Raw genomic sequence first — 27,815 nt, 5'->3', positions numbered from 1 at the left:
TTGCCAGTATTAATAATTCTTATTCTCCCAGCGATGGGGAAAAATTTATATGAAATGGGTTATAGAATATACCTCTTCATTGTTAGTGTCGAGTATATATTTTTCTTTTCTAATGTAGACAAAAGTACCTAAAAGTCAGAGGACTATTATGACTATAACTACAATATATATAATATCAACTATAAAGGTTTTCTATTAATAATTTAGCATCCATAGTTCAATTGACGTTGATAGTGTGAAGCATAAATTATTTAACTAATCTTTGGTTTCAAGAAAGCTCTCTTTTTTGTTTAGGGTTTAAGTGTTAAAGGTCCTTAAAGGCATCGTACTCGTAACCTTTTTAACTACAATATAAGCCGACGGCTAATGTTTAGTTTGTACCTTCGCGTAGTGTCGTCACCCTAGCTCTTTTCAGGGCAGAATGTAGTCCTTTTCTGATGATTCAACCCGCTCTAAACTCTATAGCCCCAAAAGGGCAATCTAAACTTATTACGTACTTTTAACAATATTTTTTATGTTGAGAGGAAATCCGATTATTCACGCTTAACCATTAACTTAGATAAAAATGCCTAAACTTTTGAGTAGATGGAAAAGTTACAATTAGTCAATTTTATTCCACTGCGCATTTCTAAAATCAAATCAGTTATTTTAAACTATCCTCCTTTTTTCTGTCAAAACCTTAGAACGTCACAAAAGAAGTCCCGTAAGCTCGCCGTTGTTAACGTTAACTAAAATTATATTGTCAGTATATTATGCCGAATTGTTTTTATTCTTGTGCTGAATAATAACAATATTTTAACATTACTCTATTATATTCCCTATATTAAGTCAAAGCGGGCGACCGAGCCTATCACCCATTTTAGTAGTGTGATACTTCCCCGGTGCGAGCTTGCGAAATACGTGCCATAAAGTGCTCGACTCTCACATTCCATAGCTTCTATAATGTACGACGATTATTACGAGTTATGTGTGAAATGTCTTCATACTATTATACAAATTTAGTTCATACTGTCTTCGCCGTGGGGCTCCTTTACTGTCATTTTATACCAATATCTACTTCTACCATACATTTAAAGACATTACACAATACAATGTAATATACAACTTTACTTTCACATTATACCAATATCTACTTCTACCATACATTTAAAGACATTACACAATACAATGTAATATACAATCTCAATATTTCTAATACTGTTATTTTCTAGAAGGGTTCTGGATCATAAAGCACACTATTAAAAAAAACAATATAATTTTTTAATATAGTAACAAAAAGTATTATGAAACAATCTATATCTTTCAATTCATTCCTGAAAGGATATGTATAAAAACATAAATAATTTTATGCATTACAGTAAATTAAACATAAATTATGCTTAAGTATAATACACATTATGGCTATAAAACCATAATACAAAAATCATTTTGTAGCAATATCTAACATTTTATTTATGCATGTTACCTTTTCTCTAGGTTTACCAGACTTTTTACCCTGATTTACTTCGTATTCATCAATTTTTTCCCAACCATTCCAATCCACAATGGGAATGTTCAAATATTTTTTAACACCATCAAATCCATCCTTACGGCATCTAGTGCCTGTTTGTAAATCACTGCATATATTCTTGGCAACTTGAAAAGCATTACTCATTGTGTGTATAATAACCCCAGCAGGTCCAGTGCCTAACCATCCTGCTACATATAATTTAGCTAGCTCTTCTGAACTCTGGTCTTCTATTATTCTACCATTCTCATTCCTAACACATCCACTTGTATTAAATACTAAACTTTCATCAGCTTTTATACTTTTATATCCAATACTTCGAAATACAAGACTGCAATTTAAAATTTCTTTATCCTCAGTTGCCACACATTTCTGATCTTCAAGTTTATCGCCAAGTAATTTGTTACAAATTAGCTCTATTCCATTTACACAAGCATTGTCCACAAGAAACTTATTTGGACTTCTAAAAAATATGGGTCTAAACGATTTTTCATTTGAATCACATGCCTGTGACTTTTGTTCTTTTAGTGACTTTAACATTAACTCTGTTAACCGTTTACGTGGTCTTTGAAGGTCATTCACAATTTCCTCCACTCCAATGAAGTCATTTTCTCTCCAAATTGTTTTACAATTACTCAGTTTAAGTTGCTCTCTTAATTCTTTGATTGTAAATGCAACATGCAAAGGACCTCTTCTTCCAACTAGGTATAACTCATTAATCTTTGATTCAGATATTGCTTGTAAAGCAATTTCAGTGATGTCAGTTTTTTTCAATTGATCTATAGGCGAAAGTAGAATTCTAGCTACATCTAGAGCAACATTGCCTTGTCCAATGATAGCAGCCCTACTTCCTGATAAATCAACCTGAAAATAATTTGGTTCATAGTTAATGCTGCAATAAATGTTAATAAACTGTTTATTATGTGCAAACACTATGAAATGTTCATTTTACTTGTAAATTTCTATCTCGAGGATGTCCATTATACCATCCCACAAAATTTCGTGCTGCAATAATGTTTCTTGCAGTTTCATTTTCTATACTTAAAGTGCGATCTTCTTCGGCCCCATATGTCTGTGGATAAAATAAAATTACACCTGTTATGTATTATAATGCATTGTGATAAACAAAGTCCGATGGTCAGTACACTTAAAAATAATTGAACTTAAAAATCCTTACTAGCAAAATAGCATCATAGTGTTGTCTCAATTTTTCTAATGTTATATCTTGCCCTAAAGTTATATTTCCATAAAAATTTATGTTCTCTTGCTTAGCTAATTTAGTAAATTGATTTATACAATTTTTTACTTCTGGATGATCAGGAGCAACTCCATATCTAAAAAATATAGTTTTATTTAAAATAAATTACATGCATAATAATTAATGATAAAACACTACTTTTTATCAATTCTTAAAGCACTTGAAATGTACTTGATTGATCAAATTGCTACGGCACCCTGTTTTTTGCAAGCTGAGCTGTATGCGAGAATTTATACTTTTTCGTACCTAACTAATCCAAACGGTACTGGCAACTTTTCTATTATGTCAATTTTAATTGATTTAATGTTCTTGGCTATATGCATAGCAGCATAGAATCCAGCGGGCCCAGCGCCCACAACACAAACACGAGGAACATAACTTGTAGTGCATAGCTGCCGAACAGTGAACTTGATGGTATTATTCATCGGAGTTCTGATCATTTTAAAAATATTACAGTATGCAGTGTTTATCTAAGCGACGTAATTCATAATTCCATAGGTAAAAATATTACAATCCCTTCAACGATGAAAATCCCGTAATTATTCACATAAATTTATTCACATTAAGCGCACTTCACTCTTGCAAATGAACAGATACTTGCAAAGGAAAAAATATAGCACTCATATGTATTGTACAAAATATAAAAGTAATTAGTAAATAAACTCTAGCACCTGTGTACAGTCTACTATAAAACATAAAGTTAAATTGAAACTTCCAGTCAAAACAACTCAGTCTACGCAAAACAACTGTTTCCAGCAAAAGAGTAAACCACAGATTAAGAACTAGTTAATACGGAGTACTAGGTACGGTATCCAAAGTCCGGTTTGCGCTGTTATCGAGGTTGTGGGCGATTATTTTATCTGTTATCATCTTTCGTTTTATGCTTCGTCATCCTTAACTCGACAACTTTTGTTCTTGGCCGTTTCATGGTGCTCAACGATTTATCGATGTATATTAATTTAATTTGATTTATACAATAACTTTTAGTATAGGAATTTAAAGGGAAGGGTTTATTTGCATCTACCAACGTGATACGGGGCGCGAATCTGTGCAAATCACTCACCCGTTTATAGTCCCAATCTAAGGCAAATCTCCAGCATCTTTTGTTTACGCAGTAGAAAAACATATCATTATACATATACTAGCTGCACCCGGCAAACGCTGTTCTGCCTTATCTGATCATTTAGGGGGATGAAAAATAGGTGTTGGCCGATTCTGACACGTTAAGCACAAAAAATTCATCAAAATCGGTCAAGCCGTTTCGGAGGAGTATGGAAACGAAAACTGTGACACGAGAATTTTATATATTAGATTGAGTTTTTAAATGATTCTTTCAGTCCGAAACCATACTGACATCTAAATTTTGAATGCTTACTGATTGAATGCTGCTTTTCTAAGGCAGTGACGACTTAATTAGATTGACAAAATTTTGGACACTTACCACAGAATGCTTGGGAAGTGTGTTTTTATGAATCTTATGTATAAAAATCAATTGCTGTTCGTTAGTCTCGCTAAAACTCGAGAACGGCTGGTCTGATTTTTATAATCATGTTTTTGGTGCATTCTGAATAGTCCAGGGAAGGTTTAAAAGGTAAGAATAACACGGAGGCGGGCGAAGCCGCGGGCGGGAAGCTAGTATAATAATAAATTAATGTACTATCTATTTAAGCACCGGTTGTTCAGTGGTAAATACCTCGTATTTAAAATCGATAAGTAGGGGATTCGAGACCCAGTTGAGCGTGCAAAAAACAAATTAATTCTTCAATTTATCTGCGCATTTTCATAACCACCACTACTTAAAAACGGTGATAAAAATATTGTAAAGAACGGTTTCTTTTGTCGATACGAACGATATGAATGTCAAATATTTAAAAGTTCGACCACATTTTACATCTGCCAACCCGCACTTGACCTGCCGACCGCCTCCTTGGTACAGTGGTTAACGCGTGAGCGTAGAACCGAGGGGTCCTGGGTTCAATTCCCGGTGGGGACGCACAAAAAAAAAATGTCTCGGTCTGGCAGGACACAGAAGGCTGATCACCTACTTGTCCGTAAAGAATATCGATCAGTGAAACAGATGTACAGCATCTGCCCCATACCCCACTAGGGGACACGGGACTTCACTTTAACCCGCACTTGACCAGCGTGGTAGACCATCATACGAGGCCTGTATCCCAGCAGTGGGAACACGGCTGATGATGATGGTAGATTTTCTCCTTCTCGCATCTTGAAATTTTTCTTGAATTAATTGGGATATCGATAGTATTCTATCGATATCGGTATAAAACTGGGATATCGATAGAATACTATCGAAGCATAAAGCATGAAGCACCAGAAACATCGACAGCATGTTTTTCTATTGAGAAACTAAAAATTATCAGGCGCGGGGCATACAAAATAATTAGTACCCTATGGTTTGAAAGAAGCGTTTTTCTGTGGTATTTAATGTCAATTTACTAGATTCAACTGTCAAATCATGAAATGTCAGTTTTTGTCGTACATTTGGGTTGATGCATTTTATTAAGATTATTACAACCAAAAATTTAAAAAATTTTCATGTTGTACACAGTAAACTACTGTAGCTTATCCTTAAAAGTTTGCTTTTAATCGTTAATTAGTCTCGAAATACATAATAACCCGACAATTTTATACGGAAAATGTCGCACATAACAGATATAAAAGTATTAATTTCTAGGTTGTGTTCTATGAAATCTGGGTATGTAGTTGCACATGACAAGATTATTATAATGTAATTTTAATTAGCACTTTTAAACCGGAATCTTTATTTTTATAATTTTAATCATTCAAATAGTGATGCCGTGTAAGTAATTAAACCTCTGTCAGAATTTTTGAAATCAAATTGTTTTCATTTGCAGAGCTAGTTCCTTACGATTTGGTGTACGAAACTTTAGTCAAGGAGATAGACCTTTACCGAAAGGTATTGTAACACCACTCCCACCATTGTCTGAACCTATGCCAAATCTCCCTCCAGTAATCTATACCACAGCAAAAACAGAAGACACTTTGACCGAAGTTACAACTCTTAGCAATGGATTAAGAATTGCATCAGAAAAGAAATTTGGGCAATTCTGCACTGCTGGAGGTATATTTATTTTTATTAAAAATATTAGTTTATTTTCCTAAAGCTTTCTTTGTCTATGTAAGTATTGTTATTATCTTTTTCAGTTGTTATTGATTCTGGGCCAAGATATGAAGTAGCATATCCAAATGGAATTTGTCATTTTCTTGAAAAGTTGAGTTTTGGAGTAAGTATTCTTAAATCTACTTCACAATGACTATAAGATATTGTGTATATGAATACACACAATATAGATGAAATGTTTTTGGTTAAAGGCTACACATAAATTTCCTACTAGGGATGTGATGCTTAGAGAACTAGAAAGACATGGTGGTATATGTGACTGCCAAGGCTCCCGTGACACAACAGTTTATGCTACTAGTGCAGATTCTAGAGGTTTGGAAGCTGTTACACAGGTATAATACTTTCTAATACTCTGATTGTTACATTTATTAAAATGTGGAATTGTACTTTCAAACTTTATTTAAATATGGAATTTTATTCAATTTTAAAATTTGTGATAGGTGTTGGCAGAAGTAACTTTAAGACCACAGCTTACAACAGAAGAAATAGAAGCTGCGAGACAGGCTGTCGCCTTCGAACTGGAAACTCTTGCAATGAGACCAGAACAGGAAACAATCTTGATGGACATGATACATTCGGTAAATATATACCTAATATAATTTTACTTCCTCATTTATTTTAAACATAAGAGTCTATCAGTTGAAAATTCTTAAAAAATAAAGCTCATCAATAAACTTTTTTAATTTTTAGGCTGCTTATAAAGGAAATACTCTTGGTTTACCAAAGATATGTCCAAGGGAAAATGTGAACAAAATAGATCGTGGAGTTATATTAAATTTTCTCAAAAATCACTACACACCTGAAAGGATGGTTGTTGCTGCTGTTGGGGTAAGAAGAATAGGTTTTATTATTTCTCTACTTTTATTTTTTCCTGGAGCCTAAGAATGCTCAAATTTAATATCACAGGAACTCTAGAAAGTTTGTAAATTGAATGTATTAGTTTACAAAATAAAAGTCAAATATTACTCCGTAATCAGACTTTCAAGATTTTATTTATTCTGTACTACTTGCATAATTCCCATTAAACCAATAAGGGTAGTTATTCCTATGATAAATGAATAATTTCAGGTGGATCATGAACCATTTGTTGAATATGTTCAAAAATACTTTGTTGATACAAAACCAACATGGCACTCTTCTGATGATGCTCCATTTAAACCTCAAAATGATAGCTCAATTGCACAATACACTGGAGGAATAGAACAGGTAAATTATTAAATCATTATGAATTTTATGTGTACATTTACTAGTTTGAGTTTTGACCATAATCATTTCAATAATCTCTATTTTTTGTTTTAGGAAGAATGTGAAATTCCTCTTTACCCTGGTTCAGACTTACCAGAACTTTCTCATGTTGTTATAGGAATAGAAAGTATGTACCTTTATAGTCAGCTAATAAAAATCTTTCATATTTAATGAATATTACATTTGTGGCTAGTAATTAATCTACACTTAAAAGTTAATCTCTCTGTTTTTTCGTTTTAGGTTGTTCACATGGCGATCCTGATTTTGTAGCTACTTGTGTACTCAATATGATGATGGGCGGAGGAGGTTCTTTTTCAGCTGGTGGCCCAGGGAAGGGCATGTATACAAGACTCTATACAAATGTACTTAATAGGTAAATGCCTTTTTATATCAACCACTGTTGTAGTTACTGGATTTAGAAAAAATATGATTGAAATTGATAATTCTTGCATTATATTGATAATTTGACAAACAATGTAACACGTAATTTAATTTTTTTTTTAATTTTTAATATATATCTTCTATATATATAAAATTCTCGTGTCACAGTTTTCGTTGCCATACTCCTCCGAAACGGCTTGACCGATTCCTCTGAAATTTGGTAAGCATATTGGGTAGGTCTGAGAATCGGCCAACATCTATTTTTTATCCCGATATTCCTACGGGATACGGACTTACGCGGGTGAAACCGCGGGGCGCAGCTAGTATATATATATATATATATATATATTAAGAATTAAGGTATTTCGTCTTTTGTACTATACGACACTAGTGGCCAGTTTCACAACTTCATTTATCTATCGTTAGGTTTCGCCCAAAATCACAAATACTTACTAGTGCAGACGCAAATCTAGTTGGTCAATCAATAAAACACTCTCTAGAAAATGTACTTCAAAATGTCAAATCATCATCAGGGACATTATAAGCAAACGTTGAAACCGGCCTTATAACATACAAATATGTTATAGGTATCACTGGATGTTCAATGCAACAGCATATAATCATGCCTATGGAGACACGGGCTTGTTCTGCGTCCACTCAGCGTCCCCGCCTAACCGTATCTATGATACCACACTTGTAATTGCGCGGGAACTATCCAACATGGCGGGAAAAGTCGGGGAAACTGAACTAAGAGTAAGATATTGCTCATGATGTGTAGTAAATTAGAATATAATTTGCTTTAATTAAAATACAATTGCATTTGTTTTATATAGTATTGGATATCATTGGATGTTGCACTAATGTAAAGTGCGAGTGAAAAGTATAAAAAGAAATATTTTTTTATAGAGAGCCAAAACTCAACTTCAGTCAATGTTACTAATGAATCTCGAAGCTAGACCCGTCGTATTCGAGGACGTTGGTCGTCAAGTCCTTGCTACGGGAAAAAGGAAACCGCCGTCATACTTCATCAATGAAATAGGTATGGAATATAATTTTGAGTTAATATGGTATCTAATTCTAGTAGACTTTCAAAATAACATTTGCGCGTTATCATGCGAAATAATTTATTTTTAACACATCAATTTTTTTACGATTCTAGATGCAAATACCTCGTCAACTATATATTTAACAAAATCTCATTTTGAAACCCATTTCATTCTTCGAGACCTATCCAATGGATTTACTAACCTTATTTATTTATATTTTCGCGATTGAATTTCTTGTCATATTAAATCTAATGTATAATAAACACTATATATAATTTGGTCCTGTAAAAAGCGTTTTGTGGATTTTACGTCAATAAAGCCCATACAAACAGATAAACAAGAAAATATTTACTGACAATTATTTTGGGTGCAACATCCTTTTTGCATAGCAATTACTCTTTTTGAAAAAAAAAAGCAAAGATGGGCTGGTTGGCTGGTACTGTTTTATTATATTTATAGATTTTCAAACGAAAAATGTCTAAAACATGTCACATTTTACAGAAAAAATTACAGCCGACGACATAGTAAGAGTAGCTCGTCGTATGCTCAATAAACGACCGGCCGTCGCTGCAAGAGGGAAGTTGAGTCACTTACCGGCCTTTGAAGAAATCCAAGCTAACATGACTCTCGGTAAAAGCGATACATCTCCCCAGGGACGAAGACTTAATTTATTCCGTGTTTAGTATTATTATAAAATAGAATGTTATCTAGGTTAAACTGTCGAATTTTATTTAAAAATAAATGTTTAAAGTTATACCGTCTTTTCATTTATACAATTTTTTTTTGCTTGTACAGAAGTTTTGGATGGTTTAATATGCATTAATAGATTGTGTTTTAAAAACATTTTATTGAACTAATAACATGTGAAATAACAATAAAAACAATGTCCTCAGTCTCGTTTAAAAGTTTTTGAATATACAATAACTTGCACATAAAATAATTCGGTCAAATAAAATTAAAGGATTTGTACACTTATATAAACTTTGTGCTTACATAATATATAGTGATTAAAATAATCATCATTTACTTCAACTATTGTCATGTATTTTCTAATTATTTCCCTCAGCTAACTTAACAGCAGCTTTGGCGGCTTCGTCTGCATCATTAATTATATGAAACTTGAGACCAGACTGTTCAAGAATTGTTTTTGCTTGAACTGAGTTAGTACCTTCAAGTCTGATAACAAGAGGGTGTTTAGGTGGATTTTCCTTGCATGCTGCAACAATTCCATTTGCCACAGTTGCACAATTTACAATGCCTGTAACAAAATTATGGTATACATGTTAGAAACTTACATTACAATATTTTAAATTCTACCTTGAAACTAGATTTAATTTGAACTAAAATATGATTTAAAACAAAAAAGCATTTAATAATAACGAAAGTTTTTAAAGGTTTTTAATATTCTCATTAGGCAGAGGTAGCTACTACCACATACCTGACTCCATAGTACTTTCATATATATACATTTCGCAAGAAGGGTAAGAAAATTCCCCTAATTGAAAATTTAAAGACAGCTAGTTCATGATTTACCCACGTTTTCTTGTTGAATTAAAATTTTTTAACTATAGTATTAATAAAGTATATTATATTGTATAGTATAAATTGCTACACACCAGCAAATACATTGACAAATATTGCCTTCACTTTCGGATCTGATTCCAATATTCTTAATGCGGCTGAAACCTGTGATTGGCCTACGCCACCTCCAAGGTCTAAGAAATTTGCCGGTCTTCCTCCACTTAGCATGATAAGGTCCATTGTAGCCATAGCCAAGCCAGCTCCATTAACCATGCAACCAATACTTCCATCCATATCAATATAGGTCAAGTTCAATGCTGATGCTTCTCTCTGTGTGAATCAAAAGAAAATCTTCTAGATACAAATGATTGAACTATTTGTAAAATAAAAGTGTGCTTTGAGTATTTCACATTTGTTACAGAGACATAACAACTAGGTGTTATAATCATTATGGATTATATTCAATTTTCCGATGAAAACTAAAAATCATCCATCCATCTTTTTGAATGAAGAATTATGGATAAACCTTCAATTTATTATGGTGCATTTACACATTCGTAGCAAGGTGATTATCATGGATACAAATAACAAACAAGCATATTTAAAGTAGACTTGCTATTTGCCTTGGAATTTGCGTTAAGAGTGATTTTTCAGTCAAATAAATTTACATGGTGTGAAGTGCTTTGTGACGTCATGCATAACTCGTATCAACATTTTGGTTGAATTGCAGGAGAGACATGGCGACATGAATGAGTAAATGCAGCTTCAAATGTGCATGGCTCAGCTATTATCATAACTCTTATATTTACATGATGTGGAAAAAAATTATATAATATTATTGTTTATAAATTTAGTGATACCCTTGGATTCATTGTTATCACTTATTTATTTATAGTTATCATACAACCTATGAATGATAACACCTATGATAAAAAAATGAGATATTACATAAGAAAAAAAACCTTTCAAAATTTTTTGCATTATATAACTGCATCGGGATGGGTTTTATTCTATTTTTTTATTACTTCTAAGTTCACACAACAAAATACAAATTTGATTATGTTACTTTCATACTTACTTCTCTTGGATCAACACCCGATACATCATCCAGAGCAAAAATGTCTTTCTGCCTAAATTGAGCATTGTCATCAAAATTTATTTTAGCATCAACTGCAACTACACGGCCATCATCAGTCTCTACAAGAGGGTTAATTTCTAACTGTGTTGCATCTACCTGAAAATGTTTATCACTCATTATTTAATATTTTTGAGGCATAAACTAGAGCAATATTTACTAAATATAAGAAAAAGACATTACACTTAAAAATAGCTCCCATAATTTTTTTATTTCTTCTGCACATTTTTTTGCCATTGCACCTTTAAATTCTAAGAATTCAGCAATTTCTGTGGCCATTTTGTCAGTTACTCCTTGATGAATATCGATTGGTAATGTTTTCAATAAATGTGGAGTTTTTTCAGCAACAGTTTCAATATCCATTCCTCCAGCAGGAGAAGCAACTAAGGCAGCACCATTGTAACTTCTTTCCATAATAATACTTAAATAAGTCTCTCTTTTAATATTTACACTTTCAGCTACCATTACTTTATCTACTAATATGCCATCTTTAGGAGTTTGTTTAGTTATTAGTTTATGACCTATCATATTCTTTGCTAGGTCCATTATTTCATTGGGATCTTTAGTCAAATGAACACCACCTTTGAATCCATTATCGAAGTGCCCTTTTCCACGACCACCTGCTAGAATTTGTGCCTTTACAACATATTCATTTGCTTTAAAATCCGATAAAGATTTCGGATCCAAATTGGAATCTAACAAGCGGAAATTCTGTATAGATACTTGATGTTTTCTTAACAAGTCTTTGCTGTGATATTCTTGAAGATTTAAATTTCTTGTGCAACTTATTTGGGGTAAATTTCTTCTTAATAAAATATTTAATGTCCTGATGCTTTGAGCGTTCTTTAAGGCGGCCATAGTGATCTTTGATCAGAATATTACACTTTGAAATGTAGAAAATTAAATATTTAACTTAAAATTTATGTATCGAAAACAAAAAGTTAACTAACTTAAAGTGTCACTATAATGTTATAGTGTCTGATTTATTTAATTTAGTTTTATAATAATTTTTAAATTCCTCAACAATTATGAAATAAATGTTAAAAAATTAACCACAGAAGAACTTTCTATCACACACGGCTGATGGCAAAATTTTTCTGATTGGTTCACAGATTAAGATTTAGTTACTACAGAATAGAAAATCGTGTCAATAATCGGAAATCGGAACTGTCGAATGTGTCGTATATACATATATATAGAGTAATTATATGGTCTAACATACTTTGTGTCAACTCAATTTTATTTCTCTATACTACTGGCCATTGTTACGGAGATAGCTATTGTAAAAATTAGAAATAGTTAATTATACATGTTTATCTATATAATATAGTGTATAGCAAGTACTAGGGGTATACAGTAGTATGTTATTTACTCTGTGGTTTACATGTATTTCCGATTTTGCATGAGATATTCGGCAAAAATGCATTAAAGTGCAATGATGTGATCTGGAGTTTGTAAATTAAGAATATTATATGTAAAAATATAATGAATAAATCGCGTTTTAAGTCCGTTAAAAAGTTTTTAATTTATAAATGTATAGTACTCGCGTAAAATCCAACACAAGAAAATATTAACTATGAATACGTTCAGAATAATTATCAAAAATAAGAAAATAAAGCTATTTGTCTTCGTGTATCTGTAATCCAAAATTAATTATCTGTTAGAATAACCTCAAAATAAACAATCGGTGGCCCATCTGTTTTTGACACATAAATTTAATGTTATCATCAAAGAGTAGTATAATAATACGGGGTTATCTTTTATTGAAATCAAAAATTGTTGGTATTTCTGCTAAGAATACAAGTGCCAAGTAACTTAAGTTATTAATTATTACGATTGAATAATCTGGTAATTAAGTAAGAACATGACGAATAATAGCATCAAAGTCGGTGAATATATCATTATTCAGAAACAAAACTACAAAAAACTGCACAAGTTTAATAAAACGAACTCATGCTTAAATATTGGAAAAGATTCTGTTAATTTAAGTGGTATAGAAGGATGTGAGTATTTTTCATTTTTTAAAATGATATCAAAGGGTACAAAAAGAAGCCGGGAATATGAATTAGAATTAGTTAAAGAAACCCTGAATCTAAGAGACGAAATTGGCATTAAATCTTCTGGCACTGATAATAGGAATATTTACGACGATGGGCGTTCACAAAAATTAACAGCAGATGAGATTTATGACTTGAAAAGCGATGCATCAAAGGCATCTGATATAGTCGAAACTTTGATAACTAATTCCAATACATTTCACAATAAAACTGAATTCTCCCAAGATAAATACTTAAAAAAGAAAGAAAAGAAATATTTTGAGTACATTCAAATATTAAAGCCAAATTTGAGAGTGATTTCTGAAATTTTATATAAACTAGAACCAACAAAGGTACAGGGCATTCGTATTGATACTCTATCACAAATTATAACACTGGCAAATATAAATTGTGAAGGAAATCATTTGCTTTATGATTCAGGATCAAATGGTCTTGTAGCGGCTGCTTTACTAAGTGGTATGGGAGAAAAATGTACTGGAAGTCTGATTCATATGCATCCTGGAAATATGTCTCAAAAACAAGCACTGTTAGCAATGAATTTTGCTACAAACCACTACAATAAATGCATATCTGTAAATGTTTACTCTGCTCTAAGACAATATTATCAAGGATGTGATACAAACACAGAGAAGGTTCTTGAAGATGTTTCTGAAAATGCAACAAATTTGAAAAGAAAAGGTGAAGAAATTGTGCAGCATAATGCAAAAATCCCAAAAACTTCTGAAAATGAAAGTACAGAGACAGAAACGGGTGGAAACAATGACAATAATTTACCAGAGCCAAAAAAACCTAAGTGGCACTTTGATAATATAGAAGCTTCAAAAGTTTTATCAAATAAAATGGACTCACTGGTTATAGCATGTAAAGAAGATCCACAAAATATATTTTTAGAATTGTCAAAGTTTGTAAAACCTGGCAGACCATTTGTTATTTATTATAATGTTGTAGAACCATTACAAAATTTGTATGTGTTCCTTAAATCACAAAGTAATGTTGCAGCTTTAAAGCTAACCTGTAATTGGATGAGAAATTATCAGGTTTGTTTTTTATTTTCCATATCATATTATGCAAATTTCAAGATGTACACATTTTTATGCAATTAATTGTTTATTGAAACTTTACATTTCTAATATTTCAGGTTCTGTCGGAAAGAACTCATCCAGAGGTTACAATGAATGGATCAAGTGGTTTTCTTTTATCAGGTTATATACTTAAGTGATATATTCTTATCATAATATTGAATATATGTGTACAAAATTGTATTACAACATTTTTATTTCACAATTTAACTTGCAATTTAAAGTTTTATTTGTATTCAATAGAACATAAAGCAGTAGTAGTGTGTGGACTGGGCACTCATTTTTTTTTATAAAATGAAATAACTAGATATTTTAATAAATAATTTATTAATAAGCAAATAAATTTCAATGAGTGACAATATGACAATGAAAGTAATCATACAGTACATTTATATATGTTTTATGTTGTATATCACATTAAATGTATATATATTATTGCAAATGAGGGTCTAAAAATATTGAGGGATGTCTATCGTCGCCATTAAGACTTTATTGTCCACACATTTTGACAATCTAACCATTAAGGTTATAAATGGGAATGTCATTAAAATGTACATATTTTGGAAAGCCATCTCACGTGTTTATATTAATTGAAATTAATTTGACAATCACACTAGAATAATAAAAATGAGAAATCGAGATGACCAATAATTTTGAAGATGATATCATTTGGCACAAGTACAATCCCTGTTGCACTTTCGATATTTTTGAGCATTCAAAAAGAGGCAGATGTGTAATACTATGGAAAGCTATGAGGAATGTGTATTTCTTCTCAACACAAATATTAATTGTACCTGTTTTGCCTAGCAATAATTGTACAATACTTTCAACTAATAAGCATGTGCAATAAATAAATTTAAGAGGTGTTTATTCATAATAAGAACATATATTACTATATTTTATTACAGACACAAAATATAAAATACATTCTTTAAACCTATTTTAAGATGAGAATTTTTGCAAAATAAAGATTGACCAATGAAGACAATGACAAAAAGCAACTAGGATCAGCTTTGTCTTTATGCAGGTGAAAGATTTTACAATAATTCCGCGCATATTCAACAGTCTTCAGGCTTAGATTAACGTCAATTTATAAAAAAAAGCTTTCTACGACTCTCAATTTTAGAAACAAACATCAAACAAATCTAATATGAATATTCAATAATAGATCACTTAAATGCATTACCTATCATCTGATTCATTCATAAATATAAAACTAAATAATACTAAAGAAACTGGTTTTACAGCCACATAAATACTAACTATGGAAAGATATTACATTAAGAAAAATAAATAAAAAAAAGAAGTTCATTTGATGATCACTTAACAATTGTATCAATAGGAGAAACACTGAATATAAAAATCGAATTGATCATAACGACGCTGCCGCATTAAAAATGGATCGAAACGCTTTTATTAAAAATTGAACACATGCATGCAGCATCATTGTCCCTTTTTCAGTATATTACGGAATAACTTTGGTATTTGGTGTTTATAGTATATGACAAGGCATGCAGAAATAAGAGCGCGGCACTAAACCTTAGCAAAAATCGCGTGTGTTTGATTTAAGCCGTCATATAGCCGCATTCACGATTTAGCGTGGACGTCGTATAGCTATGAAGAATCCTCATCGTACCAAGAGCGAAAGTCACACATTTCATCATAGTCATCCTGAAAACAATATTGATATGAATATCATTATACTTACTTTTGATTACACATAGACAAATAGATTAATTTCGGGTGTACAGAATGAAAGAATGCACTCCATATACAGACACTAACAAAATACTATATAATATGGTTTTCATTATATGTTCTGATATTATAGTAATTTAACATGGAGCACTTTGTCTCATTGCGCATTGTCAAAATCACTAGCCCCAGACTGAGTCGATAAATTTTTATCCTATTCTACCAGTCCCAATACTGATAATATTATAAACGCAAGTGTGTTAGAATTTATGGATATATGATATGTATCTGAATCATAAAAACCACTGAACGTTTTTTGACTACACCTGGCACGGCTATCTATTAAAACTTGCTTAGCATCCGCACGGCATAGCTGATTCTGAACCAAAATATGTCAGTGCACTATGTTCACCGTGCGTGACTCACCGACATCCACGCGTGGTCGAGCACGTCCTCCGCGGCAAAGCGCAGCTCGGGCTGCGGGCGCAGCATGTTGGCGACGAGGTCGATGGCGCCGGCCGACACGCGCTCCCAGTGCGGCGCGGGGAACTCGAGCCGCGCCGACAGGATCGCGTCGAACAGCTTCTCCTGGTCGCCGTCCGGGGACGAGAACGGCGGGAACCCGCACAGCAGGATGTACAGGATCACGCCCGCCGCCCACACGTCGATCTGCCGGGCGATATTGCATTTTATATAAATGAATGTGTTGTGGTGTATTGATAAGGGAGATAATTTAATTGCGGACTTTGCAGTTTTATAATGATTAACATTACATATTACATTTCAGATCATCATCAGTGTCATAAATTTGTATTAGAACATATGTATTATTAGGAAAAAATAATGAGTGATGTTAAGATGCAAAAGGTTATAGTAATAATCTAGATATAACCCACTTTAAGACCATATCCAGTCTCAAGTAAGATCTCAGGTGCGACATAAGTAGGGGTGCCGCAGACCGCGTGTAGAGGTCGCCACACTTCGACGGCCAGGCCGAAATCAGCCAACTTCAACCCCCGTATGCTGCCATCTGGTCCCACTTCCACCTGTACAAGGAAAATATCGAGTATTATAAACAAAATTATGTGATTCAATTTAGTGATACAAGAAAAAAAAAGGAAAATAATGAAAGCAATTTTTGAAACATTAAATAACATTTGCGTCATTGTTTAGTTATGACGATTTTTGTCTGGTTGATATTTACAGCATAATATACATAGCAGTGAGTGTTAATAAATGATAAGACCGTGAGAAATTAATGTCTTACCAGAAGGTTTTCGGGTTTGATGTCTCGATGAACAATGGAAAGCGAGTGTAGATATGCAATAGCGGATGTTAAGTGACCAATTAGCAAACGCGCTTGCGGTTCGGAAAATTTAGAAGCAGCTGCGATACTATCGAATAAGTCTCCTCCTAAAAATACAAATCATGTGCTATGTTAATATGTTATGATTAGGGAATATTCATTTAAAATTTAAGAATATAATTTTATTTTATTATTATTATTTCATAACAGTAATTTGATAAGATTTAATTTTTGTTTTACATATAATCATATGATAAATATTTTTTAACCACAAAGTTCTTACATTTAAAATTTCTGTGATTTAACTTAGTCACAGTTAGTTATTAGTAGATTTCAATGTATTGAAATCGTAACTTTCCATCATGAAATTATGAATGGTTGAAATTGTTATCGTTTACAGAAATGTATCATGAAACATTTACAACAAATTATTAATGTATAATAACTGATAATACATACCACTGACTAATTCCATTACAAGGAAAAGCCATTCAGGACTATCCTGTTCTTCAATAAGCGACACAATGCGTGGATGACAGAGTTTTCTCATTACTCTTACCTATATAATATAAATAGACAAATATTTTAACTTTTAGTATAAATACTAATATATTCTGAATAATATTATGTATAATACAACTTTCACTCAATAGTTGCTACATACAAACTCACAATTTTAAGCTTGCAATGATATATACAAAATTATATACCTATTTTATGAGTATTATTAGAAAGATTAGGGAAGACAAATATTTAATATTAAAAAGCTATAGAAAAAAGGCTTTACCTCAGCCTCTACATAGTGTTCTTTTCCTTTACACTTGGCTTTATCAATCACTTTCAAAGCATACTCTTTGCCTGAGGTCTTGTCTGTACATATTCTCACAACTGCAAAGTTGCCATCACCTGTGTTCCATAGGAAAATTTGTGTTAATATTCACAATTCAAGAAGATTTTTATTATATATGATATATAAACTGCTTATATTAATTATTAATTGACTTTTAATTTTTCAATAAATTCAAATAAATAATATTTATTTATTATATAAAAAACAAAAGCATTTCATAGTGTCAATTTCAACTCTTCACCAATTGCATATACAAAATTACCAAGAATTGATAAATAAAATGAATTTCACCAAAAATTATTTTACTCGGTAAATTATGTCTATATTAACTCAAATAGTTAAAAGGAAGCTAACCTATAATTTTGCCCACATTGTACTTAAGACGTAGAGGTTGTGGTAGAAGATTAGCGAGCGGTGATTGCTCGTTGTCTCCGGCCGCACCACTCGCTTCATTCTCTTTACGAGCCGCTCCACCAGCTTTAACCGGCATTCGAGGTTTAGGTCCCGATCTATGAAAGGTCACAGTTAAAGATGTATTTATATGAGTTATTGCATATGTGGGAAACTTCAAATTCATTTAGAAGAAGTTTATATGTATAATGTATATTCTATTCATAATATCGTATCATTATAACGAAATAAAAACAAAGCATATTCATTATTTCTCAGGAAAATAATGGCTAGGCAAATATAATTATGACACTGTTGGAATTACTTCACATTTTCTGCAAAAGAACTTTTATATACTTTTTTTACAATGGCGTACATAAATGCAACAGTGTATTTGAATTTTTCAAATTGTTTAAAAGATGCACTTAACTTTTTAAATGAATGCATAAAGTAATCAACTCATTTGTGTTTTTTTTTTAATTCGACAAATTTACCTTGAATTTCTTGTGATTGGTGTTTTTCTACACTGTAGGACAGCTTTGCTTTCCTCAAACTCTAATTCAAAATCCTCTTGGTTAACCCTGTTAAAAGTAAGTTCATTGTGTTTGATTTGGAATAACAAAAATAAAAGACTGGATTATTTCGCTGTTTATTTTATAAGGATCCTTGTTATACTTTAAATAATTAAATAATTATAATAATTATTTAAATATTGAATAACCTTCTGAAAATACATTAAAGTTTAGTAAAAAATACAACAGTTAATATTTAAGGTATTTAATACCAATCCAATTTCTTTTTTTTGTGTAAAAAAAGTATAGCAGACAAATAGGCATGTCTAAGTATCAAAAAGTTTGACATATGACAGGACATGCTGTGATATGGCCTATATACCTAAAGTGGATAATGTGATTTACCTCTCATTTCCGTAAGCAAAGAACACATCTTCCTCTTCAAAGAATTGATGTAATGCAGTGACAGGGGAACCAGACTGTGTAAACACTTTGCGTACACAGCCCGTGTCAAGTTTAATGCACTCAGTAATAGCAGCTAAGGCATGTTCCAGAGTTGGACTATTGCGTTTATTCAATAGCAGTCTGCATACCTACAGATAAAATCACAAAAATAAGTTCTAAACAGTTACATGTTCATTATTGCCTAAGGCTATATTGCCATAGCTATAGCAGACACCAGTCCTCTCTATTTATTTCTTATTTGATTTTTTTTGTAACTGTAGTTGTAAGTTTGAGGAAATAAATAAAAATATTATTACTATATTATTATATAAATGATAAAATTTTGAATTACCTTGCGGGGTTTGACCCCATTCCTAATAATTGTAACTATGCGTGGCCGGACTACATTATCACCTGCAGGGCTTACTCTAGGTGATCCATTGCCAGTGGTACTGCTACCATTTGTCTAAAACACATGTATTAATTGAGTATTTCGGTAGGTAATAGTTTTTATAAATAGTAATAGAAAGAGTTAGTTAGGGTTTAAAGTAAAATTTGGTTTGTAACTACAAACTTTTGTGAAGAACATTTAATTTAATGTTACTAACAATTTAATATTAATAAATATCCATTTAGTTTTAATTATATAAATGTGGGTGTTATTTATTAAACACTAGCTGTTCCCCCATACACCGCCGGTGGTACATATATAGCTTATGTCATTCAGTGTAATTGCAGCTTTCCAATGGTGAAAGAATTTTTAAAACTGGTCAAACTAACAAAAATACCGATTCTTCCCCTTTATAAGCTTAATGTTTATATTCAAACATAAACATTGACAATTTTTTTTAGTATATTATATTTTTTTCACATGTGCAACACGTGAACAATGTTCATGTAATTAGTATTAATAAGTAAATCTATATTGTATTACTTATATTTATAAGTAATGAATCCATTTCAAATATTTTTCTAATAAGTCTCATTAAGGTTACTATGAAAAATCATTTGAAAGAATACTATTTAAAAATAGTAGAATAAAATAAAATTTTGAACCAAAATGTTTGATTTGAGATAAAATGAAAACTTTCCTTCCTTCTAATAGATAATTGAGTTTTAAATTTCTTATAAGATATATGCATTATGAACAAATTCTATTACAAAAAGCTAACTTTAAAAGTGTAACACAATATCTCATTCAAATGTTAATCCTGCTGATAACATAGCTAGGTCAATGACCTCATTTGAAAAGCTTACATTTAGTACCAAAACATGATAAGTTATTTACCTGTAAATATCGGGACAATCTATTGTTTGCCCTGGCCGGAGATGGGCTTGCACTATCACTCAGAGACTCTGGGCCACTCAATCTAAATGATTGTGGAGTCACAGCACTAGCCTCATAGTCCAAACGCTTGAATGGTTCACCAAACCCACTACAAACATATGATTGTCCATCTTCTAAATCATCTAGTTTTCCTATCTAAAATGAAATTTATATAAAGTAACAATTTGTGAACAGCACAGAAAATAAAATATGATTTATTTTCTGTTTTCAGCACTTTTTAAAACTTACTTTTCTACCTTCAAGTGAATATATTGTTCGGACTCCACTAGGTAGTGTCACATTGTCAACTAAAACTCTAGTCAAATCTGCAGTTAAACTATCAAAGGATCTGTAACAAATTGAAATTGTTTTATTCAGTATGTTTATATGTTGAGTCCTAAAACATCTATTATAACGCAAATAAACTTTGTATGTTCCACAGTTGATTTCATAAGGTATGTTTGCAATTGGGGATGGCAATCCATTGATGAAAAGTGAAAGTTTATCATAAAAATTGATTTCATGTTTTATTTAAATAACCATATAACCTGTATCTTTCTGGCAAGACTGGAATTATAACTCCGGAATAAAATTTGTCACCATTTCGAAAAAATCTTATTCTTTTCGCTTTTCGTGCTAGTGGTGTTCGAAGAATTACATTCCTTCGGTTCGTCCTAGTTTTCATAATTTCCATATCACTAAGGTCCTTTTCGAGTTCACATACTGAACTCGAGCGGCTACCACTCCGACTTAAATTATTTTCCATCCTGCAACATTAGCGACAAAAAAGTCTGAGTAATAATTTTGCTAACGGACGATTTAACACGATTCACAATTATTCGGGTTGACCTCACCTCTTTCCTTTACTTTTTTGTAACTAATTTATGTTTTACTTTCAAATTCTAAAACATATTTTTAAACCAATCAATATCGCATTTCTTCGAAAGTAATATGAAAATCACTTTTAAAAAACTAAATAAAATGAAACAATATAGGATTTCAAGAAACACGGAAATCTACGGAAATCAGTACATTTCACAGATAAAAATTAGAAATAAGAAATGGAAACAGATGTTATAAACATAGGGTCAGAGGTATAAAACCAAACGAAAAATATCCTTTAGCTCAATCATAAATACATAAACTCCGTTAATGAATTAAATGGGTCTAACTCAAATTATTTATTTTTCTTTTATTTTAAAAGCATAATAAAATAGTGTCTAATTATGAAATTATTCGATAGTAAGGAGTACTCTTTTGTATGTGGCAATATTTTGTACTATGCAGATGACGCATTTATCTATTCCGTTTAATGTCAAAAATACCTTCACAGTTTGGATCATTCAGACAAAGAGCGATAAATAATTTTGTTTTTTAATTGTTAATAAATTTCTTTGTGCAAAATGTCTTCGAGAAAAAAGGTTCTTTTGAAGGTAATTATTTTGGGTGACAGTGGAGTGGGGAAAACTTCGCTAATGAATCAGTTTGTCAACAAGAAATTTTCCAATCAGTACAAGGCTACAATAGGCGCAGATTTTCTCACGAAGGAGGTAATCGTTGACGATAGAATTGTCACAATGCAAATTTGGGACACTGCTGGTCAAGAGCGATTCCAATCATTGGGGGTGGCGTTCTACCGTGGGGCGGATTGTTGCGTATTAGTGTTTGACGTAACGGCTCCGAACACGTTCAAGTCCTTGGAGAGTTGGCGAGATGAATTTCTCATACAGGCGTCGCCTCGTGATCCGGAAAACTTTCCCTTTGTGATTCTAGGTAATAAAGTGGATTTGGATAATCGTGCTGTTTCAGCTAAACGAGCCCAGCAATGGTGTCAAAGCAAAAATGATATCCCATATTTTGAAACCAGTGCCAAAGAAGCTGTAAATGTGGAGTTAGCATTCCAAACCATAGCACGCAATGCACTGGCCCAAGAGACCGAAGCTGAACTCTACAATGAGTTTCCAGATCAGATCAAATTAAATGCTAATGACAATGGCCGCAACAGAGATGGAGATAACTGTGCTTGTTAGGCTATTGTTAAATTTCCAATTATAGCAATACATAAGTGTCCCACTATTTTATATAAAACTGATACATAGATTATTATAATCATAAGCAGTTATTACTTCAATTTTTGTAACATCATGTAAAAGTGTACAGGTGTGAATGAAACATTCTCCATTTGGCTATTTCTTTTTTATGCACTTATATATTATGCATAATCTTGCACTTCCAAATGATGTGTGGTTAGCATGGTCACATATTTATTTCTCATGAATAAATTTCCTTCAACCCTGGTACATATATAGACACTAATTTTTATCTTGTTATTAATTTATAACATTTATATTGTGTTTGATTGTTATACTGAAAAATGGTATACACTTTGTATTTAAAACCCAGTAAGTTATTGTTATTGTCATTCCTGGTATAATTATACATAATTTAATGGGTAGTATATTCTTAAAAATGTGATATATTGAACATCATATTTGCCTATAAAGAGCCTTACAAATTGGTTTTAACTAAATATTTTTTAAAACAGCATTGGATACTCGTTTAAGATCTGCCAATGGGCACCTACTCATTTTAAATATAAATGCAAATTACATACAGTCATGTTTATCTTAAACACTGAATATTTCTGTATATATTTGGATTTTATAAATTAGAATTAAGTAGTTAATCAAGTGGTAATGGTAACATTACTCTGCATTTTTATAATTCATATTAAAATGGGCACTGTAGGGTAATTTTCATAAATGATAAATTTAACATTTATTAAGGGTATATATTATATAACATTGCAAGAAGTGTTTGTGTACAGCTTGCATTAAAGATTTGAGTGTTGTAGATTAGCTATTATCACCATCACAGCTATGGCCTTAGTTAAGATTGTCAACATTCATTTTGGAATATAATAATTATAATTTATCAAAAGTTATGGAAACATAATTTGGTTCAAAGCAAAAATATAAAATTACGATTAAAATTATTTGATTTCATGGCTGCTTTTTTATGAAAAATGTTTGTTATAAATAGAAAAAAAAACGAATATAAATATGACTTAGTTATTTATAGCAGATATGATATATTATGACATATGCTGTAATAATGTTTGCTTTTAATTTTATATCAATAAAATTTAAAAACTCACAAGTATCTTTTTATATTTTTTTGTTAAGTAATGTCTTGTGTAATAAAGTGTTTCTTCATACTGTATTACAATGCTATTGTACATTTTAACCGAGACCTTATAATATTAACTTAATACATACATTCTCTGTTATATATAGAACTAATCTTATTAAAGTTAATGGACTTTGAAGTAGTTGTTATATAACAGGACAATTATAATACATATATCTTGAATCATTTAAGCCAGAATTTGAGTTGTAGAGACTTGGTGATTTACTAGCTGAGTTTAAATTTACTGTTCTAAATATTATGAAATGAGAAATGTAATGTCTTACTTTATTAACATAACAAGCATGAAATTACTTATTATATTCTTATAAAGTTTCAATTTCAGAAAAAAATATGTTTAATTTAATGACATAGCCATATTAGATATCCAATTAAACATAGGCAAAAAAGTTGATGCACCCAGAACTTTGTACTAAGGTTGGTAACACTCATCAGGATTCTCTCCACTTTTGAATATATCTAAGTGCTATGACAAATAAATCCTTGACATGTTGGAGAGTATGATTCATCTAAATTATTAAATTGCATTTAGTATTTGCAATCATAGTAATGAGTGTTAGAATAACAGCCTTGTACGTAATCAATATTGCGGCCGAATATAGATATATAAATAATTGTGAAACCCTTGATGGTAAACCACAAAAACTTATTTGGTTTCAATATTTTAATTCAAAATGGCCGATTTAATGACAATTCTAACAGCAGCTGTGTACAAAGAAGTACTTAATGAATATACTATCTGTATGCACTACATTATATAGGTTGTTGATTGCTTGCATATTTAAATTTATATATAAAATATAAGTTGATATTGGTAGGTAAAAAAACCTAAGCTAGTGGTTGGTACACAACCCCCTTGAGTATCTACCGGAGTAACTAGTAACTAGTTTCTACTTGATGTAAAGTAACTAACCACAAAAACCTCAACATACGGCTGGTACGCCTGAAAAATTTAAAATTACAACAATTATACATTTTTTTATATATACAACAACAATAATAATAATAACATATATTAGAAAATTAGATTTCTTTGACTAGGGCATAAAATAATATGTACAAGTACAAGGGGAGTATTGTAGCGTGAATTTTGATTTTCACTTTTCAGTAAAAGAAGCATATTTGCGCAGAGACATCTAGTGTCCAATGGCGCTAATGCATGCATTAGTTTATTATGAAAACTTCAGAAGATTCCAATAGATGCCACTTTTATTACCAATCTAAATATGTTAAAATTATTTTCTGCCTCGTAAACGTTGTTATAAAATAGGAGCGGTAATAAATATATTTTTTCACAAAATTTTTTTTTTCTCCTGCATAATACGTGTGAATTTTTTGAAGACACTCAAATCTACCCTGATATCCTAAAATAGCTATTAGATACGTCAACGATCCCTAAACCTACCTATTTCATATATATTATATTAAACTATTGTAGACGTAATTTTAATGTTATATTTGGAGTTTGGACCCTTTGGGATTATGATTACAAATTTTAAATTGTTCACCACGAGGTTTCAAGCAAATGGTATGTTATTTGTTAAAATATTAAGGCGACTCTACGTAATATAAATTGCAATGTATGTACATACGAGTACATTACAACCGAATTTTTGTTTCTTTTCCTCCTATTATAGAAATTGAAAGTAATTATGACTGTTCTTTATGTCTCTGTTTTGGACGTGTTACGTGACCCAATTCACATTGTGAGTTACTCTAAGTCTCAATATAAGAATATGTAAAGTCACAGATAATATAATATTATCTAGTAGAGACAGCGTAAGCAGCGTGGTAAAATTTTTAAAGAAAGTTACTAGTCAGTCTCATTTATATCGTGCGAATTAAAAATATTGTTACATACATGTTTAGGTTTTAGATTTGTTATCTCTGTCTTAATAAGTACTAATTGTGTCTCCGAAATATTCTTTTTTTATATTATAGCGGGCTTTTATATGATAAGATATAATATCTCAGCTGGGGTTCGCCTGATGGTAAGCGATCACCACCGCACCAAGCAGAGACATTCACGCATATTCGAAGAGATAGTTCCTCTGCAAATGCGTTGTCCGCTTTTATGGCTTAAGGGATAAGGAACGTATTGGCTAAAGGAAAGCAGGAATATATTAGGAAGAGTGGGGAAAATAAAACGAGCCTCCAGCTCCCCCACTCACCGAACGAAACACATTGGTTTGTTACCGTTTCACGCCGGCCTTCACGTGTGGTACTTTCCCGGTGAGATGAATCTGAGTGAATGATTCGTGTCAAAGCGTGCTCAACTCCCACAATCTAGGATTATAGCTAACACACCGTAACAAAATGTTTTGTTCTGCAGTCTACATGCTTAACCTAGTCTTTACCTACAACCACATTAGACTTTCTCTAAAGCTGTATCCATCGACGTATCTAAGCTATGTGTTTATGTTGTGTAAAATATCTACATAAGTGTTTGTCTACTACATGCCAGGAATAGTAATTGCCAATAGTAGCCTTTTATTTAAAAATCACAATCATGCTGAATCCAAATTTCGAAAAGTCTCTTCGTCATACGTCCCTAGAAAATAGACTTGTGATGGGTAGCTGTTCCATCTTCAGTGATCGCGAAATAAAAAGTATCGGATCGGTCATGTGGAAACTATAAATACCAAAGTTTAGACTGTACACATACGCGAACGTCACCTCGTATTTCATCGCAGTCATTCATTAGTACGTAAGCAGTGTGATTCAGAAGAACAAGGGCTTTACTTTCAGCTCGCGCATGCGGGGCGGGGGTACGGGGAAGCTAGGTTGTTTCAGGCAACTACTAGGCATTCGTTTCGTTCAGTCTCGCTTGTGACATGAAAGGGCGCGATCCTTCACACGCATCACGGTGCTCCGAGAAATGCATCACCATGAACAGCCGCCTGCGATTGCATGTAATGGTAAGTGATGTCTTACTTATTTTAAAATTTTATCGGTCAGATCGTTTTTTCGTTAACAGAAAGTGGTATAATTGGCATAGCCTAGGCATGTGAAGCTACCACAATAGTCATATGCCGTTTCCACACTGATGCAATATTTTTCGCCAATTTCTAAATCTAAAAACCATAATGAATGAACTTTTTGATACAGACTGTTAATATCAATTTCTGTTCAATTTCATATCTGATGAAATACGTTAATATCGTAAGATTATAAGATCATATCAAAATGAAGCTAGTTATAGGACTGCAATAAACAAAAATACGAAAATTATAGGTATAAACATAAGTTTCAATCTGAGCCCAGTCTAATTTCCAAAAGCTTTGTGTGAAAAAAAAATTGATAATTAATTATTTACTGTAGACATAGTATCCATAATTGCACTACAGCAACAGATCAGTTACAAAAATAATTTACCTCAAACAGTTTTAATGGTATACTAACAATGCATTCCCGTGTACTTTTCATGACCTTGAACACCACGTGAGGTTTTATCATTAGGTCGTAAGAGTTCTGAATCTTGACTTAATAATTAATTATATCTTTCTTTGTATCCTCCCATATATGCTATTTAGGCGAAAATAATCTTTAAAAATATAAACCTTTGTAACAATTACCATAATTTTATTATACGAGATAATTACGATAAAAATTTGCCATGTACCTAGTCTTGCCATAAATATTGTAATAAAGAAAAAAGAAAATTGTTAACTGCAAATAACATTTATTACTTT

General features: G+C 31.8%; 7 protein-coding genes across 9 annotated transcripts in view; 4 read left to right on the top strand and 3 right to left on the bottom strand.

The window, feature by feature from the left end:
* Nucleotides 1-1,238: 1,238 nt before the first annotated feature.
* Nucleotides 1,239-3,536, bottom strand: LOC119829897 (NADPH:adrenodoxin oxidoreductase, mitochondrial). Of its 2 annotated transcripts, XM_038352600.1 has the most exons (5): nt 3,437-3,536; nt 3,012-3,157; nt 2,685-2,841; nt 2,460-2,579; nt 1,239-2,371 (listed from the first exon to the last, which is right to left on the bottom strand). In XM_038352600.1, the coding sequence occupies exons 2-5, from the start codon at nt 3,086-3,088 to the stop codon at nt 1,424-1,426; spliced, it is 1,302 nt and encodes a 433-aa protein (XP_038208528.1). In that variant the 5' UTR covers nt 3,089-3,157; nt 3,437-3,536; the 3' UTR covers nt 1,239-1,423. The 2 variants fall into 2 exon arrangements, with proteins under 2 accessions (XP_038208528.1, XP_038208527.1); XM_038352599.1 differs by having other exon boundaries at nt 3,012-3,536.
* A 1,711-nt stretch (nt 3,537-5,247) lies between these two features.
* Nucleotides 5,248-9,354, top strand: LOC119829991 (mitochondrial-processing peptidase subunit alpha). The gene is made up of 12 exons (XM_038352787.1): nt 5,248-5,481; nt 5,642-5,868; nt 5,952-6,031; nt 6,120-6,260; nt 6,369-6,506; nt 6,619-6,756; nt 6,997-7,134; nt 7,228-7,300; nt 7,414-7,546; nt 8,142-8,307; nt 8,461-8,593; nt 9,102-9,354. Exons 1-12 carry the CDS (start codon nt 5,423-5,425, stop codon nt 9,281-9,283), a joined length of 1,608 nt encoding a protein of 535 aa, XP_038208715.1. The 5' UTR covers nt 5,248-5,422; the 3' UTR covers nt 9,284-9,354.
* Nucleotides 9,355-9,491: 137 nt separating this feature from the next.
* LOC119829992 (succinate--CoA ligase [GDP-forming] subunit beta, mitochondrial) lies at nt 9,492-12,428 on the bottom strand. Of its 2 annotated transcripts, XM_038352789.1 has the most exons (5): nt 12,207-12,428; nt 11,440-12,120; nt 11,200-11,355; nt 10,217-10,451; nt 9,492-9,858 (listed from the first exon to the last, which is right to left on the bottom strand). In XM_038352789.1, exons 2-5 carry the CDS (start codon nt 12,112-12,114, stop codon nt 9,650-9,652), a joined length of 1,275 nt encoding a protein of 424 aa, XP_038208717.1. In that variant the 5' UTR covers nt 12,115-12,120; nt 12,207-12,428; the 3' UTR covers nt 9,492-9,649. The 2 variants fall into 2 exon arrangements, with proteins under 2 accessions (XP_038208717.1, XP_038208716.1); XM_038352788.1 differs by having other exon boundaries at nt 11,440-12,426.
* Nucleotides 12,429-12,930: 502 nt separating this feature from the next.
* LOC119830423 (tRNA (adenine(58)-N(1))-methyltransferase non-catalytic subunit TRM6) lies at nt 12,931-14,577 on the top strand. Its single transcript, XM_038353448.1, has 2 exons — nt 12,931-14,350; nt 14,452-14,577. The coding sequence occupies exons 1-2, from the start codon at nt 13,121-13,123 to the stop codon at nt 14,530-14,532; spliced, it is 1,311 nt and encodes a 436-aa protein (XP_038209376.1). The 5' UTR covers nt 12,931-13,120; the 3' UTR covers nt 14,533-14,577.
* Nucleotides 14,578-14,700: 123 nt separating this feature from the next.
* Nucleotides 14,701-21,959, bottom strand: LOC119830076 (serine/threonine-protein kinase GA29083). The gene is made up of 14 exons (XM_038352919.1): nt 21,771-21,959; nt 21,465-21,683; nt 21,166-21,265; nt 20,878-21,072; nt 19,942-20,055; nt 19,551-19,738; nt 19,128-19,214; nt 18,598-18,752; nt 18,181-18,299; nt 17,853-17,952; nt 17,355-17,500; nt 16,984-17,133; nt 16,514-16,756; nt 14,701-16,063 (listed from the first exon to the last, which is right to left on the bottom strand). The coding sequence occupies exons 2-14, from the start codon at nt 21,680-21,682 to the stop codon at nt 16,007-16,009; spliced, it is 1,872 nt and encodes a 623-aa protein (XP_038208847.1). The 5' UTR covers nt 21,683; nt 21,771-21,959; the 3' UTR covers nt 14,701-16,006.
* Nucleotides 21,960-22,200: 241 nt separating this feature from the next.
* On the top strand, nt 22,201-23,957 carry LOC119830075 (ras-related protein Rab-7a). Its single transcript, XM_038352918.1, has one exon. It carries the CDS (start codon nt 22,320-22,322, stop codon nt 22,944-22,946), a length of 627 nt encoding a protein of 208 aa, XP_038208846.1. The 5' UTR covers nt 22,201-22,319; the 3' UTR covers nt 22,947-23,957.
* A 2,930-nt stretch (nt 23,958-26,887) lies between these two features.
* Nucleotides 26,888-27,815, top strand: part of LOC119830399 (b(0,+)-type amino acid transporter 1-like) — a 20,851-nt gene continuing 19,923 nt past the window's right edge. Inside the window, exon 1 of the mRNA XM_038353403.1 lies at nt 26,888-27,041. Coding sequence (XP_038209331.1) covers nt 27,002-27,041 — 40 coding nt within the window. The 5' untranslated portion in view covers nt 26,888-27,001. The remainder of the gene's footprint in view (nt 27,042-27,815) is intronic.

Source organism: Zerene cesonia, chromosome 11 (assembly GCF_012273895.1).
Source record: "Zerene cesonia ecotype Mississippi chromosome 11, Zerene_cesonia_1.1, whole genome shotgun sequence".
NCBI lineage: Eukaryota > Metazoa > Arthropoda > Insecta > Lepidoptera > Pieridae > Zerene > Zerene cesonia.
Note: the sequence above shows the minus strand (reverse complement) of the source record. Positions and strands in the feature narration are given on the sequence as shown.